General features: G+C 42.2%; 1 protein-coding gene across 2 annotated transcripts; it reads right to left on the bottom strand.

The window, feature by feature from the left end:
* Positions 1–388: 388 nt before the first annotated feature.
* On the bottom strand, positions 389–16,321 carry SPON2 (spondin 2). Of its 2 annotated transcripts, none has more exons than XM_018554760.1 (6): positions 16,160–16,321; positions 10,981–11,203; positions 8,480–8,703; positions 3,945–4,136; positions 1,320–1,494; positions 389–699 (listed from the first exon to the last, which is right to left on the bottom strand). In XM_018554760.1, the coding sequence occupies exons 2-6, from the start codon at positions 11,189–11,191 to the stop codon at positions 521–523; spliced, it is 981 nt and encodes a 326-aa protein (XP_018410262.1). In that variant the 5' UTR covers positions 11,192–11,203; positions 16,160–16,321; the 3' UTR covers positions 389–520. The 2 variants fall into 2 exon arrangements, with proteins under 2 accessions (XP_018410262.1, XP_018410261.1); XM_018554759.1 differs by having other exon boundaries at positions 16,164–16,319.
* Between the last annotated feature and the right edge of the window lie 1,787 nt (positions 16,322–18,108).

The raw sequence follows: 18,108 nt of genomic DNA, 5'->3' as shown, positions 1-18,108 counted from the left end.
TTATCCTACCCCTAGACCCTACAAGCATTTAACCCTTGCAGTTTGGGTGGGCACTGATGTAGGAGTATTTGTTCCTTGTGTTTAGAGCTGGGCTTTCAATGTCATAGAGTTAGGTTTTAGATCTACTTTTATTATATCCTCTTTGAAGGGACAGACTTTTAACAATTAGGAATGGGTCAGTTTTTCGAACTGCATTATGGGTCCAACGTTGCCTCATGTGCCATAACATCCTATGAACAGAGGCAGGAGCACCCCGAAATTGGAGCTGATATTATATTTGATATCAGGTTGATGTACAGATTGACTGCTGTCACCATGCTCTGGAGTTCATAATTCCACATGTTTATCCTTTGCTCAGCTGACAGTCACTGAGTCTTAGTTGAATGTATCTGTATTAATCATAAACTTCAAGACACTGCTGGTAGATAACCGTCACATAATTAATTTCTATTGTCTTGGATAACATTTACAATTAATACTTTGATTCTACTCCTAAAATAAGTTAATACCAAACTATTTCCTAAACACAGTTTTCTGGTTCACATTCTCTGTCTTCTGTGAGTATTGGGCAGGCCGTTCCATTGTTGGCTGCTTTCATGCGTATGTACCTGGTCCTGGTCTTCAACCCCTTGGACCCGCAGCTGCCTTTACAGAGACCCCAGGAGGACCAGACAGAGACCTCACAATCCAGAGGTGTTCCTGAAACACACAAATGATATAGAGATTGCCAGGGGTACAAGGAAATTAGGCACGCACCAATAAAATACTGCATCCTGTCACTGGGTGGAGCTGAAAACCAAACCAAAATAATACCACCTCATATAGTAAGGAACTCAGAAATATCCAGCCAGGATTTTGGTAAATGTTTATTTGTACTTTGGGTTTTTGTATGGGTGTAAAATTTAGATGACTTTAAAGCTGAATTCTGGGATAAGCAAATGTTGTCTAAATACAAAAGTCATGTGTATTCTTACTTGGGTCTTGGTGGGCTTTGTGTATTTCTTCCAGATTTGTGCAGCTATTGAAGAATATATTTGAATGAAAGTTTTTGTGGCCCGAGATCAGCAGTGCACGGCCCGATTTATGCTCTGATGGGCCTTAAGTCCCATTCTCCACCTTATCCAGTGCCACAAATTACCCAACTTGCTGACCATATCACTGATTACATGACCAGTAGGGTTTGCATTCATTTTGTGCATTGCATCCATTCGCAAACAATGAAGCCACTGGCCGTGCAAATTATTTATAAATAGACCCCAAGTGTATCTGGAATAACCCTTGTGTTCCATCTTAACCTAGCAGAACGGTAAGTGGTTTACCTGAGATATTTTCGTCTATTTCGTTTCCTGTATTCGTCACGTTTGATGTGATATCAAGAAAGGACATTATCTTGCCTTTGAGTTTTGTAAATGTCACTTTTGCAATTGGCGGTAGGCTCTTTAGTCGGGGATAAAAGAATGAGTTTGCCGGATGATTTGGTAAGGAAGATGTAATCTGCCAATGAAAGAGAATGATTTTGACATTTGCATTTTTATTTCACAAAGTGATAAGACGGAACTTCAAACAACTATGAATACTCTAGACATTTTGAAGCTCTTTCCGTGGTGAGCACGATAAAATTCTGCAGGAAACGCTCACATATAATTATTCTACAGCATACCACGCAAGGGCTAAAACAATCTATTCTGGAGCAGATTTATATGTTCAATCCATAAAATAAATGTACATGTTATGGAAAGTTCGGGAGATTTTCAAGGAAAAACTTCTGTTAGCAAAGAAAAACTTCATTTTGTGCAATGCATAACTAATGTGCAACCTGTAAAAAGTATTTCTGTGCAGCTCAATAAGACACAATACTTTCACCAGGGCATGATCATTTCAATGCTACCACCACCAAGCAGCCTCCAGAGCCGCCCCAGGGGCTGATTTGGTAATGCAGCCATTTATGGGCATCCTTTAAGAGACCCTGTCACCAACTTAAAAAGTTCAGGTAAAAATTACGGTTGGACCCTTGATTTTAATGGGGTTATATCCACGCGGCAATCGCTGAAAAGAGGTACCTTTTTCCACAACACACTTTTTTTGAGCCTCATTCCTGCGTGAGTGCAGGGGCGGAGTCGCGGCAGAAAACCATGCAATCTGTCTGCCGCAACTGGAGTGCCATTAGAAAAGAATGGCACCGCCAGAGTGATCAGCGGTAGTGTGCGATTCGGTGACAGCGCGGCCATCCACGTGGTTTCGTGCACAATTGCCACGCGGGCACAGATCGCCTAAGCGTGAGTCGGGCCTTACAGTGTTTATCCTTTCCATAAACATTTCTTTTACTTATAATATGCCTTTGAGTTTGCTAGGGTATTGACTTTCTAGAACAGCCTATCACAACCAGGCCTTGATCCTTCCTCAGGGATGAATTTTCAAACATCATCATTACTCTTATGTAAAGAGATCACCCAATTTATAGGGGTGGCATGATAAGAAAAAAGGGGGGAGCTTGAAGTGAAGGGGGGATCCTAATGTGAAGAGGGGCTTCTTTGTGAGAAGAGGTGACTCTGATGTGAATGGAGGGGGCTCTTGATATGAAGAAGGGCTCTTTGTGTGAAGGGAGACTTTCATGTCAAGGGGGGAAACCCCATATGTTTTGTGTTTTTGCATGTGGCTCCCCCTTAAAATCCATACCAGACTCATATCTCAGATAAAGGTCTAGTATGGATTTTTGAGGGAGGGACCACAGTTTGTTTTCTACATTTACTTTTTTTTACATTTTAGACTGGGACTGAAAAAAGGTTGAGAAATGCTGCTCTAGAAAGTGTCGGGTACCTAGCCCAGTGCCCTCCCTCCTCCCTCCATTATGAAACCATCAAGACTTATCTGATAAAGGATGCGTCACTGCTCTGACTAATTCACTTGTGTATGTATATTTGAGCTTGAGCTACTGGGCCTGTAAATAACAACATTTATTCAACAGGCAGATTGTAAAGGGATTAACATATGGAAACAAGTCCAAGAGAAACACTTGTTAGCTTAAAAACAAATTAATATAAAAGTAATAATATCCAACACGTAGGGATGAAGGATGTGCCATTGCTCTGACTAATTAACTTGTGTATGTAAATTTGAGCTTGAGCTACTGGGCCTGTAAACCAACAGGTTGTAAAGAGATTAACATATGGAAACAAGTTCAAGAGCAACACCTGCTGGTTTAAAAAAATTGTATAAAACTATTAACATGCAAAACTTCATATTTAGCAGACAAAAATGTCCATAATTAATAACCCCTATACATTCCTTTTAACGGAAGTAGAAAATTAAGTGCTTTTGATGCTTGTATGTTTTTCCGTACTTCATTTTATGAGCTTTTCCTGTACCTTGTTTGTACAGTTAAAGTGACTCTGTCACTAGATTCTTCTATGAAAGAAAAATGATGAATACTTGCAGTACCTGAACAGCCACCCACTTCACCAACCTTCACTCAAGCCTAAGCTTGCTGAAGAATTTTCTGAATTTGGCACTCCTGGCAGTGTCAGGTCCTGTCAGTTTTCCCTCCTGGAGCTGTAGTTTCTTCTTCCAGCTCCTACAGCACAACAGGATCTATGGGGACCAGACATCTGACACACCCGGAAGTACTGGTTGCAGAAGATACTTCAGGAAGCTTAGCTCTTCAGAAGAACATAGAACGGGGGGTGCCACGACCGGTACGTATTCTTTTCTTTGAAAGAACGACTTTAAAAAAAAAAAAAGTTTTTTTAATCTAGTCATATATTTCCATCACTGGAACCGTACACAATATTTGGCTTGTAAAAGGACACCTGTCTTTCGAGAGCACCTCTTTGATGCAGAACATTTTCTTTTTTTACCTGCCCAGAAAATCCTCCTCTTTGTCTCTACCGGCTATCAGGAGGCGCCTACTGTGCCTGATGGTTTATTATGGCCTTTACATAACATACCTCTGTGACAGTTCCCTGGGGGATGGTGGCGTAGTTTGGAGAAGAGAAGGTGAATCCACTGTCTGTTCCAGCATCGTAGGGATGGAGGTCTAGTGTTATGGACTGTTTCCATTGTTTCCCGTCACACAGGTTTAGGCTGTCCACTCCCACGAACCAGTCTGGACTCGGTACAATCCTCACCATGAAAGAAATCTAGTGGTGGGAGAACAGAGGATCAATGACTGAGATTTAAAAATGAAAAATAACACAATATATAGGAATTAGAAACTATTTAGAAATTATAGAAATTATGAAGGAAACCTTTCCTGAAACTGCCATTGATGACTTCCCATTGTACAGTCACGGTGATCCAATGGCTTCAACATCTTGAATTACTTCACCCAGGACAACTATACAAATAAGGAATTCTGACTTTGCTTTGGCTCCCTTGATCTGTATGCTCGTTTCAGGCCATTCTCAAGGTATTGAGTCAATGTTACCATAACAGGCAGGCAACTAGGATTTCCAAAGGTCAGCAATGTCAGCCCCTACTGCAACTGGTTTTGATGCTATAAGTATTTTGAAAATGGTGTAGCTATATATATATATATACACATATATACACACATACAGTATATATACACAGTATATACTGTATATAGTTATGAAATCTAGTTCAGATAACTGAAATCCGTCTATATGTCTATTTGCCACAGTCGAAAATTAAAAACAGGCTTGCAGTGGTTACAATGTGTGTTACTGGTCTGCTGTTTTTCTCCAGTATTCCTAACAGAAGGCTCGAGATCAGGAAATGGCATAGAGTCTGCAGAAGTGCAGGTTCTCAAAACTGTTGTCACCTTCCTCATCTGTACTCTGCAGCTATATAGCACTGAAAAGGAGGATGATTAACACACAAAAAACACATAACTTGTAAAAATATGAATTTTGTTATTGAGTTCAGGCCTTCATTGTAGTGGTGTAGTTGTTATGTACCAATGTTTCTCATATAGTTGTATTGGTGTAGTTTTGGCCACCATTGCGAGAGGGGCGTTCTTCCCACTGGCCACCAATGCAAAGTGGATTCCCCTCACTGTCCACCAATATAACGGACATTTCCCCCACTGACCAATGTAAGGGGCATTCAACCCACTGACCACGAACATAAGGGGCAATGTAAGGGGCATTCTCCCTACTGTAAGAAGGGCATTCTTCCCACTGACCACCAATGTGAGGGGCATTTCCCCCCCTGGCCACTAATGTCAGGGGCAGCCTTCTCATTGACCTCCAATGGATTCATTTTAGCAGGGTTTCACTGACACCTGAAATTATTTAAGGGTTCCTCTGGGTTAAAAGGATGAGAAAGACTGGTCTAATGTTCTTATTAGGAACTGGAGTGATTTCCCCACAGCCACCAATTAAATCCAAACTTCCAGGGCAGCTCTGATGCTAATTGGTGGCTGAAGAGAATTAAGAACACATTGCCCCTAAGTGACCACAGCACTGGGTTCTGAGTGAGTGACATTTCTTGAGGCCATTTGACTGTATTGGATGAATAGTGATGAATATCAGAGGAAGGAGATGCTTGGAGACAGTTGGTGAGCCTGGTTGATTGGTGTGAGCTGGCACCAATGGACCACAGCAATCAGAAAAGAGAATTTAGAAACCTAATGAAGTAAGAACAATGTAATGGAAATAGAGAAATAGACCTTCCAAGACACAGATGAGAATCAGCCTAATAATGGATCCTAGCAATGAAGAGCATCGGCAAAGTGCCAGTGGAAATATAGAGGAATCAGACGGTCACGTCTTCCTTCTGGTGCTGAATTTTACAGGATAGGAAATAAGCATAGGGGGCCACAGCTGGTCACAGGATCTGTCATTTGTTTAAGGTGGCCCGTGGACCACAGCATGTGAAGAATCACTAATACTGCTATTCATGTTGTCACAGCTCATCTGGCATGAATGGCGAATGAGAAGACGGAGAAGAATGTGCTGAGAGGGGAAGCTGATGAGGAAACTTCAGGAATTCTTAGTGGTGAAAGCACTGATGGATGCATCTTTTGCAATGTTTCCATCACTATTGTGTCTGTTGCTAGGTTGCCTCGGTGCTGGTGGGGCTGGTTTTGTAGTCTCAGCGTTATTCTATATGTGAAAATAACGAGGTCTGTATACTATATACATCTATTACAACCGAGGAATTTAAAGGGCCCATGAGGCTAAATTACAGTTTGCTTAAAGTTGAACTCCAGGGAGCTATAAAGGCACACAATAATACTGATCTATAGCCCTTAATACATCACTAAATGTATTTTGTTAAATGCAAGCTGTATAAGTACCAGGGTTTTTTTGGTATCTTCCTCGTGCAAACCCTGTACAACAGAGCTCAGAGAAGGAGAGGAAGAAGCAGCACAATGAGTCAATTAGGTGTGTTGTAGTGCAAGGAGAGGTTCAAAGTGAAAGATAAATGAGAACCTCACTGGTGTGCTGCTTCTCTTTTTACTAAACAGTAACAAGCTGAGGCAGGGACAAGACCCGTAGGGTTACACTCACATCACTCAAATACAGAGAGCTGTTGTCAGCTCTGCCCAATTCTCATCTGCTGGACTACAGAACACATTATTATGGAGATAAGGAGAGGGGAAGGTGTTATGTAGTCCAGTAGGTGGAGAACTCAGGTAGGGCTGACAACACTACAGCAATTTCTTACACTTCAACTACAAGGTTTATAATAAGTTTCAGATGGTATAACCCTTAGCAAGTGCTTTCTTGAATCTTGAATGGTTCTGAAAGTGAACCAAATGGAGTTTTATGTATTTGTTTGAAGTTGTTCTTAGAAGATGTAAAACTTAAAATTACTACACAAGTTATTTTCTGATTTATTATTATTACAATTAGCTTTATCAGTCAAAAGCCAGCCATCAACTCCTAGAAGTGCCCCAAAAAGTAGGTAGTATCTCATGTCTGTGGTTGGATCTCTTATGTAAGCCGATATGTCAAGTATGAGGCTGGATCTCTTGTGAGATAATGTATGAGGCTTGATTTTAGGTATGAGGTATGATCTCATACAGTATATGAGGCTGGAGCCCAAGTATGAGGCTGGACCTTTCTCTTGTGGCTGGATCTTTTGTGTAGTGCTGGATCTCGTGGGAGATGGATCTCATGTATGCAGCTGGATCTCTCATGTGAGGATGCATCTCACCTTTGAGGCTGGATTCCAGATGTGAGGCTGCAGTTCATATGTGAGGGTGAATCTCACGTGTAAGGCTGAATCTTGTGGTTGGATCCCATGTGTGAGACTGGATCCCATGTGTGAGACTGGATATCATGTGTAAGGGTTGGATCTTATGTGTAAGGGCTGGGTCTCATGTGTAAGGGCTGGATCTCATGTGTGAGGCTGGATCTCATGTGTAAGGGATGGATCTCATGTGTAAGGGATGGATCTCATGTGTAAGGGCTGGGTCTCATGTGTAAGGGCTGGGTCTCATGTGTAAGGGCTGTATCTCATGTGTAAGGGCTGGGTCTCATGTGTAAGGGCTGGATCTCATGTGTGAGGCTGGATCTCATGTGTAAGGGATGGATCTCATGTGTAAGGGCTGGTGCGTCTCTAGAGTGTTCGGGTTTCGCTTGAAGAAAAGGTGGCAACCCTAGCTGGATCTCATGTGTGAGGCTGGATCTCATGTGTAAGGGATGGATCTCATGTGTGAGGTTGGATCTCATGCGTGTGGCTGAATCCAATGTGTGATGCTGAATCTTGTGTGAGGCTAGATTTCCAGTGTACAGCTGGATCTCATGTGTGTGGCTGGATCCAATGTGTGAAGCTGGATCTCATGTGTGTTGCTGGATCTCATGTGTAAGGGCTGGATCTTGTGTGAGGCTAGATCTCCAGTGTACAGCTGGATCTCATGCCTGTGGCTGGATCTCTCATGTGAGCATGGATCTCTTCTATAAGACTGCAGTTCATGTGTGAGGCTGAATCTAAAGCTGGATCTTACGTGAAAACCTGGATAGCATATGAAGATTGATCTGTCATGTAAGGCTAAATCTTATATGCGAGACTGGATGCTGCATCTCAAGTCAGAGACTGAATATCTTTTGGAGGCTGAATACTCCCTGTGATGCTGGATCTAATGCATGAGGCAGGATCTTACATGTAGGCTGAAAATCATGTGTGCAGCTGGCTCTGTCCTGTGTTTCCCCGCATTTAAGCTTAGTCACAAGATTTGTTTTCTCTCTATTGTTCCATTGCATTATATGTCCCAATGTTGGCACTCCCATATGTTAGAGTAGAACCACAGTAATACCTTGCTTTGCAGCTTCAACATATATTTAGAAATGTATGCAACTCTTTTACACAAATGTGAGTAACGTCTGCAAAGCCTGCTTCCTTTATGTGATTCCATTCCTGGTATCCTGTATCCACATAAAGTAGGGTACACAGCAGCAGGTGAGGGACCAAAGGGCAAGCAAAGATACCATTGCCCACCTACAGATGAATACATTCTCACCCTGCTTAATGGTTGTAACAGCTCTGCATGAAGCAAACCCCCGGTACTTACATAAGGGTGCCTAGTGTGGACCTCCAACTCCGTTGATGAATGGCCGGTCCCACTGGACATGGATGGGGTAGAGAAAATGCCATGGACACTCTGGATCTTCTCTCCAGCTGCCTCTATCTCCTTTATTAAGGCCCAGGCTTCCCCTTTCTCTGTAAAGTCCCTCATTCCGTTGCTGGCATGGTCGTTCCTTTTCCACATGTGGTAGTCAGGGCTGTGACTCACTCCTGAGAGATGAGAGGAGTAGATGGTCATGTTGTACGACCGACCTTTTTCAAGATTAATTGTTTGTAAATCATGGCAGGCATCAACCGCCAGCACATGAGATAGTATCAAGGCAGCAAAACAGATTGAACTTGTTGGGAGCAGCGAGGTAAAATCAATAGAGACTTAACAACCGCTAACGACAAATGGGCACATCCATCTCGGCTTCACCACTCGTGTGTATTAACACTGCCTGCCTTTTTATATGTAACAGAGATCTCATGTATGGCCAAGAAACAAGCATGTTCTACATACCTACAGTATATTTAATATGAAGATATCGCATAATTCATAGTTCAGTATCCTAGCTGAGCAGATGCTAAAAAATCAGGTGAAAGTATAAGTATGGCCCAGCTATGAACATTCAAACATATCACATATCCCTATCAAGCATGACATAGGCTTTTTATTAAGCCTTCACGGACCTCCGGAGTTGCATCCGCTATGAAGCAATTCATGCTCAAAGTTCTCAAAAGAAGCAGCAATGTTGTTCACATCTGTTCCCAGTGTTCACATTAAAGAATAGAAGGCTGACAGGTTGCCGACTCACTGCTGGGAGGGGAAGTTGAGCTACTGGGAAAAGGTGTAAGTGAAATTGAGAAGCTTTAGCTTTAACTACACAGTGGTTGCAGCTACAGAGGTCAGTGAAGGCTGGTTTTAAAGTTTATATACTGCTTGTTAAAATATGTAAATATGTGAATTCCTGTAGCCTGGCCACAGTTCTATTTTCTACAGGATGTAATTTGTTTATTTTTAAGTTTTAGGCCTCATTCACACGAGAAATGGCTGGCACGTACAGCTCCGTGCTGCGTGCACAGCCCTATAAAGCAGCTCCCGGGAAGGATAAGTGTTGCATGTGATTAGTACGCAGCCCCTGTCTTTCTCTATGGGACTACGTGGCCGTATGCCGCTCTACCCTCACCCCAAGTGCAGGTCCGTACGGGTGTGGGTGTCCCAGCTCGGACGCAGACAGGGTCCATCCTGTCAGTGTATGAGTCCGGACACCCGCGTGGACGTGCAGGGCGGGTGAGCATAGGGCGGCGTACCCCCATAGAGAAGGACAGGGGCTGCGTACTAATCATATGCAGCACCTGTCCTTCCTGGGAGCTGTACATGCCGGCCGTTTCTCATGTGAATGAGGCCTAGAAGTGCAGACCCTGTGTTGAAAGAAAAAAAAAACAAATTTCTACCTACCCTCTCAACACTCCAGTGTTGTCCCCAACTTCCCACCAGGTCCAATGCTGGTGGTCCTCTTCCATTTCCTTTGAGCCCAGCCTGTCTTTAACATGCCCCTCCAGGGGGCACCTTATCACGTGGGCTGGGCTCACAGTACCCCAGAACTGAATGGCGCTCATGTGCCATTACATGACTGCCGCTCAGTCCCAATAGAATTCCTGCAAGGAGTAAGCTCTGGCCAGGAATGTTCTCAGCATTGCTCTGGTTCATGGCACATAAACCAGAGCAATCAGGAGAACATTCCTGATGCTGAACCCCTGTATGCTGTGTCCTATGGCTACCATGTTGGTCTTGTGTTTCATAAAATGTGTAACCTTTTTCCCATTTAATCTTTTCAAGTTATCAAAATTAAAGTGTATTTCCACTTTTGCAGTCATATTTGAGAAAACCTCTGCTATATGTTTCTTATGTGTTCCCATAGTTTGCCTTGGTGCACCTGTGTGTTAGTGGAGACACACACAGCTTACTAGCACACACAAGGGTGGCTCCATAGGGCGCTGCAAAGGGAAAGGAGCCGCCCTAAAACAGGATATCAGGGCCAGTGCTCCGGGGACCAGGAGATTCTAGGAAACTAACAATCGATGGCAACGTCCATTGTAAGAGATTTGATCAGCATTTGGAAAAGTTTAAAAACAGTTTGACTTTAATGTCACTTTAAGAATATAAAGACAATGGTTTTACAATGTATATCTATATTTAAGAAGAAAATTACATTTTTCAGGGTAAATACTCTTACACACGCCATGATCTGGCTTTTTATAGAACCTCCCTTAAGCTACGTGTCTTGCCGAATAACGAAGACTTTTGAGTGACACATGTGATAGGCCTGCTAATTACTATGGAAGGAGCTGCTCTGTGATTAGAAGTGATGGAACTGAACCCTGAGAGGTTTGGAAAAGGTCAGATGAGACAATTGCTGGTGTAATTGCTCCATTCCCACGTTATCTAGATGAGATCTTTGGCAGCCTAACACAGAGGTGTGCGGATAGTTCATAATCACTTACCTAACAAGGATGACCACTGTGCCGGGGGCCTGTACAAGGGGTATTGTTTGGGGAAGGACGCCTGGCTCCATTTGCCGGTAAAGATGATGCTATACTTAGCAATCTCTTCTGCGGTACAAATAGCATCTTCGCTCAAGGGAAGACAGCTGCAATAACCCGCAATCAATAGCGCCGTCAGGACGAAGTTGCAGAACTTGCTCACGAGACTCATGTTTTCCGTCCTCTGCAGAAACATAGACACACAAAGACACAGCAAGACATGAATAAAGACACGTGCCTCTTTCTGTGACTTCTCAGAACATCTGCAAAACATTTCTCCTTAGAAGCAGCCAGAAGTGTTCCAGCAGAGTCCTAGATTGCAGGGCATCAATTCCAAATGCAATCAATCATTACAAAGCTGCCCTTTGATTTCAGCTTAGAAACAGACATAATTTTCCATATTGAGACATATCCAGCAATTTACTTAAAGTGACACTAAACTCCGGAGTTAAACCTTAAAAATGCATTCAAGTACCTTAAATATTAGCAAAAATGTATCTTATTTGTGTATCACTCGGCTGTAGATCCTCAAATCATCTCTGAATTGGTGCTGACACTGTCCTTCCTTCTGGAGGGGGGCTACTTTTGTTCCCCATGGTCCCTGTGTGTATTGTAAAGTAGCCACCGCTCTAAATTCACTCCCGTGATAAACTATAACTTCAATACAAATTAGATACCTAAACATGAGACTGTAGTCTATCAAGGGAGTGAGCTTGGAGCGGTGGCTACTTTACAACCCTCAGGGACCATGGGGAATAAAAGTAGCCCCCCTCTAGAGGGGAGGGCAGTGTCAGCATAAAATTAAGAGATGATTTGAGGATCTACAGCTGAGTGATACACAAATAAGATACATTTTTGATAATAGTTAAAGAGGAACTTTACTAATATCTTCAAAATAACAACAAACACTCCTAGAGAAATGCTTAGTAATGACAATCTACAAACACCTAATTCTAGATAATTGGTGGCTTTGTATTCTTTGCATACCTTATTTTTCTTTTCTTCCCCATTCTTCTGACAGTGGGCATTTTTTTTAACTAAGGGCAGATTGATATATCTCACTTTACTTCCTGGAATTAGGTCCACTTTACTTGAACACATTTTTAAGATTTAACTCCTGAGTTTAGTGTCACGTTAACTTTAAAGGGCCAGGAAGTCTTAGTAGCCATTTAATTTTAGCCCAAGGGTAGGCTTAGTGCTTGTGCGTAATAAGCCGATACATCTGTGTCCAAAAGGACTATGGAGGCAATTAGTGTCATACAGATTGAACTACCTTTGGAGAGCAGATCGATATGCCCCCTTTCCTTTCCATTGTTGATCATTTGGACCTCACGGTAGATGGGACATGCCTCTGTAAGGATAACTGTGATGGGTTGCCTGTCTGGCCAATAGAAGTGTGTGAGGGGAGGCAAGTAAACTTCATCAGTACCAAGAATATCCTGGTATTTAGGTGTAGCAGCAGGTGTTTTTTCCCTTTCCCTCTTTCTCACTTCTTGTCCCTGTGACACCAGGACATGGAAATGAACAGAAAGTCACAAGCAGCATTTTGTTAGATGCTCTAACCCTTTTACCCCCTGCTAAAATTTGTTATAGAGATCTCATGAAAAGGTTCCTCATCACTACTTGAGCAAGTAGGAAGTGAGGACTTCATCTTGCTGGTGATCCCATGCAGAGATTTCTCATCGCTACTTTAGCAGACAGGAAGTGAGGTCTTCCTCCTGCTGGTGATCCCTTGAAGAGATTTCTTCAAGGGCCAGAGTTTGCCTACCCCAATGTAGATCTTCCTTACTTTGTCTTGTAACAATAAAGTTTAACTTTAAAAAATGTGCGGTCATTCCCAGGTTACCAATTTTAAAGTTAGCATTAGCACAAAGCAAAGCAAATTATTTTGAACATAGAAAATAAAAAAGTAATAATAACATTTTCAATTAATAGAGTAAAATCAAAAAAATCTGCAACGGCAGTGCCCTTGCTTTGAACTGAATGAAGGAACAATACAAGTAAAATTCCACGAAGTAAAGTTCCAAAATGTTCAAAAGTTCCAAAATGGCGGAGTTAAAGGGTTAAAGTTCAGTAATTTTCAAATATATGCGTTTATTTTTCATATAATGGAGTTATTAACTTCAACAGACTCAATTCACTAAACTATAACAGTTGCTACTCTCAACCACGTGACTTTTTTTCATCTTAAGAAGTTAACAAGAAGTCTCCGGCGCTCAGTACTATCTATTTATTAATAATGCATCACATTAGTCAAATAAGCCAATGTTGCGGGGCCATTCAGAGTCCCTTCCTCAGGGTGACATAGGTCAGTCACTATGTCACCCTGAGGAAGGGACCCTGCGCGGCCCTAAAACATTAGCTTATTTGTCTAATGTGATGTATAGTTAATAAGAGTAGTTTGGTGCTGGTGACTTCTTCTCGTTATATTCTGTGGATTCACACGGTGCCATCCATGACTGTCACTACAAGCACCACTTTACTCGACTTGGTCGCAGCGCTTTATGGGGTGCAGCTGGCATCTACACTTTCCTGTCATTTTCATCTGTCACTGCTGAGGATAAGGAACATTCAGGTTCAAACACTGCGGGATAAAGATCATTATTTTTTTTTTAAAGTAATGGTAATTTTCATCAGAATCCAATGGGACATAAAAATAACTTTCACATGACCAAACAATAAAGCGTGTCAAGCTAAGTGAATTAAGCTTTAAAGGAGAACTATGAGGTGAGTGAAAATTACTCACCCTCATAGTTCGAACCGACCTGTGACAATGAAACTGTCACACGTCGGCTCAATTGATCGGGAAGTGAGCGAACACATACCGTCGCTCGCTCACTTCTCGATCGTCTCCCTGCAGTGAGCGGTGACTGCCAGTCACCACTCCCCGCAGGGATTCCCCCCTTCCCGCTCCTCCAACGCTGACCGGAGGAAGGGGGATGGGGCGGGTACAGCTGGCTCTGACTCTAGATAGGCAGAGCCAGCTGTCCTTCACACTGCTGGGTGGATCTCAACAGCATTGTCGGGATCCGTCCCGGCTGCGGTGGTCTCAGTATATCTCGAGCTGTAGCTCGCTATATACTGAGCTTTGGGTCATGGGAGGAGGTTAGTATGTGTCCTCCCGTGACCCTTAAGAGAACTATGGGGAAAAACACTGACCCCATTATTTTCATGAGAGTTCAATGGGATTTAAAAATAACAGTCATGTGACCAAAAAACAAAGTAAGCTGAATTTGTCAAAACTGGAGCCAACAAAATCTGGAGCAGTTGCCCATGGCAGCCAATCAGCTTCTCTATTTCATTTTTGAAGCTTAACTGAACAAACTGAAGAGAAAAGTTGATTGATTACTATTGGCACCTGCGCCAGATTCTGTCTGCTCCAGTTTTGATCTAAATTTCCCCCCATTGTGTCCAGCTTTGTGAATTAAGCCTAAAGTCATATTGCAATTACGGTTTAGTGAATTGAGTCCAGCACGATCAAAATATACTGACTAAATAACACATATTTAGGCTCATTTCACAAAGCTAACACTGCAGGATAAAACTCATTATTTTAAAAAAATTGACAGTTATTTTCATCAGAGTCCAATGGGATTTAAAAATAACAGTCACATGACCAAAAAATAATGTGTGTCAAGCTCCGTGAACTAAGCCTAAAGTTATACTGCAATTATAGTTTAGTGAAATGAGTCTAGTGCTCAAAATATATTGATGATTACATAACGAATATTAAGTCTCAATCCATAAAGCTAACACTGCAGGATAATGATCATTAAACAAAAAAAAAAGTGACAGTTATTTTCCAATGGGATTTAAAAATAACAGTCACATGACTAAAAAAATTAAGCGTGCCCAGTTTCGTGAACTAAGCCTAAATTTATTTTTGTTAGAGTCCAATGGGATTTAAAAATAACCTCAATTCACAAAGCTAACACTAGTATAAAGATCTTTTTTTTTTTTAAGGTGACAGTTATTTTCATCAGAGTCCAATGGGATTCAAAAATAACAGTCACGTGACCAAAAAATAAAGTTTGTCAAGCTCCGTGAATTAAGCCTAAAGTCAAATTGCAATGATACTTTAGTGAATTGAGTCTAGTGCGCTCAACTATATTGTTGATTAAATAACGAATATTAAGGCTCAATTCATGAAGCTAGCACTGCAGGATAATGATCGTTAAACAAAAACAAAGTGACAGTTGTTTTCATCCAATGGGATTTAAAAATAATAGTCACATGACCAAACAATAAAGTGTGCCCAGTTTTGTGAACTAAGCCTAAATTTATTTTTATTAGAGTCCAATTGGATTTAAAAATAAGTCACATGACCAAAAAATAAAGTTTGTCAAACTTTGGAAATTGAGCCTGAAGTAAAATTGCAATTACAGTTTAGTGAATTGAGTCTAGTGCGCTAAAATATATTGATGATTAAATTAACAAATATTAAGGCTCAATTCACGAAGCTAACACTGCAGGATAATGATCATTAAACAAAAAAAAAAAAAAACTGACAGGTGTTTTAATCAGAGTCCAATGGGATTTAAAATGAACAGACACATGACTAAAAAATAAAGTTTGTCAAGCTGCGTGAACTAAGCCTAAAGTCAAATTGCAATGACAGTTTAGGAAATTGAGTCTAGTGCGCTCAAATATATTGATGATTAAATAATTAATATTAAGGATCAATTCACGAAGCAGGATAGAAATCATTACTTAAAAAAAGTGACAGTTATTTTCAGCAGAGTCCAATGGGATTTAAAAATGACAGTCACATGACCAAAAAATAAAGTTTGTCATGCTTGGTGAATCAAGCCTAAGTCAAATGACAATACAGTTGAGTGAATTGAGTCTGGTGCGCTTGAAAGAGATCAAAGTTAGCAGCTTGAGAGAACTTTAGTGGAGGTTGGCAGAGGAAGAGTCTCTTGAAATGAAGGTTGTAGCAATAAAGTTGCAAAGTGAACTTTGGAACTCTGAGTTAACTCAAAGCTAGTAGTGTAAAAGTTAGAGAGAGCACTTCTAAGCAGTTCTACAAAGGCAGAAAGTGACCTGGGAAAGGGTAACGAAGGGTTCATGCAGGGTGTGCTAGCCATGGCTTGCGGCTTGCAGCAGTGCTATGTACAAAGAGGAGACGATGGGATCTGACTTACTGGTGTTGTCTTGCAGCGTCCTTGCAGGCTGCGGGCTTTTGTGTCTGCTGGCAACTGAGCTCTTCTGATGAGGGGAAATAGGAGGGACCGTGCTATTTATGCCTGCAGAGGGTCCTCTTTGTCCAACAATGACTTTAACCTTAAGACCCGACCGTTTACATGCAGCTTACATCCACCACTGACTGGGGAGGGTTTTTTTTTTTTTTTAGGAAATGATTGGAACAGTCTGTGTGCCAGTTGGTGGAAGTTTCTGCAATAAAATAAACCTCACAAACGCTGACTAAACAAATTAGGGTTTTTAAAGGGCCCCCCCCCCCCCCCCTGCTGTAAGATTTCATGTGATACATTAGGGAAACGTGTTCTCGTTTTAAAGCTCTGTATTCCCTGAAGCCAATGACACGCCAAGTTTAACCATTGAAGGACCTCAGAAGGTTTAAATGATAAAGTAGATGAAAGAGCGGCGCACAATATTCGCTGCTCGACGTGCTAAGCACATGTGCATGTTTAACACGCATTGGCTGAACTCCAGACAGATGAATGCGGCTCTGTGATCATTAAAGTTGTAGGAAACGCTCAATTTTTTAAATTATTATTATTATACAGGATTTATATATCGCCAACAATTTGTGCAGCGCTTTACAATAGAAGGAAGACATTACAATCACAATTCAATTCAAGACAAGATGGTAAGGAGCAGAGGCTTTCCGAGGCGGGGTGACACCTCACAGTGACGTCGTCGCGTACGTGTATGACGTCATCGTGCATGCACGTGATGATGTCACGCGCAGTACCGCTGTTATCGGCAGAGAGGGGAAGGGACGTCAACCGGCAGGATAAGTTACGCCGCCGGGTCCCCTCCTCTCTTGAGCAACTGTCGGGCTCTCAGTCCGTGACCGAGTGCCCGACTGTTTAGAGGGGGGTGACATCAAAATGAATGTCAGTCATTTTGGTGTCACCCCTCCAATGGTGTCACCCAGGTGCGTGCCGCACCCCTCTTGTGACGCCACTGGTAAGGAGGGCCCTGCCCGTGAGAATGCATGGAGATCAAGCAAATATACGTTCCCAGCAATGCATTTCTAAAACATGTCTGTGAAGGTTCTCATTCATCCAAGTCATCTATTAAAAAAAATAAAAAATAAATCAAGGTAACTGGACGTGCTGTGTTGTTCTTGAAGACATTTCGCTGGTAACCCGACCGGCTTTCTCAATTCAGAATGACTTGTACAAAAATTATCTGGGAAATAATATGCTGAATGTCACTCCCATCAACATAATCTGTTAATCATATCCAGCATGGGGTCAGAGACCTCGTGGAGGTAAGGTGTAGATTGAATGTATTCAGTTGATTTGGCGGTTCATCCAAATCCGAAATAACAAATTTATTATATGCCTGAATATACTAAAACTATATTCAGGAATACATAAATTCATTTTCAGGCCATATTGGCTGCCGGCGTGTTCTGCGCATGCCCGCCGCCATCTTGGAGGTGGAGTGTATGACCTTACATGACAGTGACGTCACAAGCTGAACGAGCGGTGGCCATATTGGCCGCTGGCGCATTCTGCGCAATGCGCACCACCATCTTGGAGTATGTCTCAGTATACACCAAGATTGCGGCACTCGAACATGCGGGCGCCGCCATCTTGGTGTAAACCAAGATATACTCCAAGATGGCGGCGCGCATGAGCAGAACGCGCCGGCGGCCTATTTGGCCGCCACTCGTTCTGCAATTTCAGTGTGCGGTTTCGGATTCGGAGGCTCGTTGCAGCAAAGGGAGCCATTCAGTTTCGCTGCAGCATACATTTTATTAGGAGGAGAGAGCAGAGTGATGAGCTCATCAGTCTGCTGCTTCTCCTTTCACTGTCCATTCACAGTCTGGGGGCATAGACAAGACCTGTACGTTTTACTTAACTTCAGCAGAAAAAGACCAGGTCTCCTGCCTTG

The sequence above is a fragment of the Nanorana parkeri genome, unplaced genomic scaffold, assembly GCF_000935625.1.
Source record: "Nanorana parkeri isolate BGI_ZX_2015 unplaced genomic scaffold, ASM93562v1 scaffold172, whole genome shotgun sequence".
NCBI lineage: Eukaryota > Metazoa > Chordata > Amphibia > Anura > Dicroglossidae > Nanorana > Nanorana parkeri.
The sequence above is the reverse complement of the archived record's forward strand: the minus strand, read 5'-3'. Positions and strand labels throughout refer to the sequence as shown.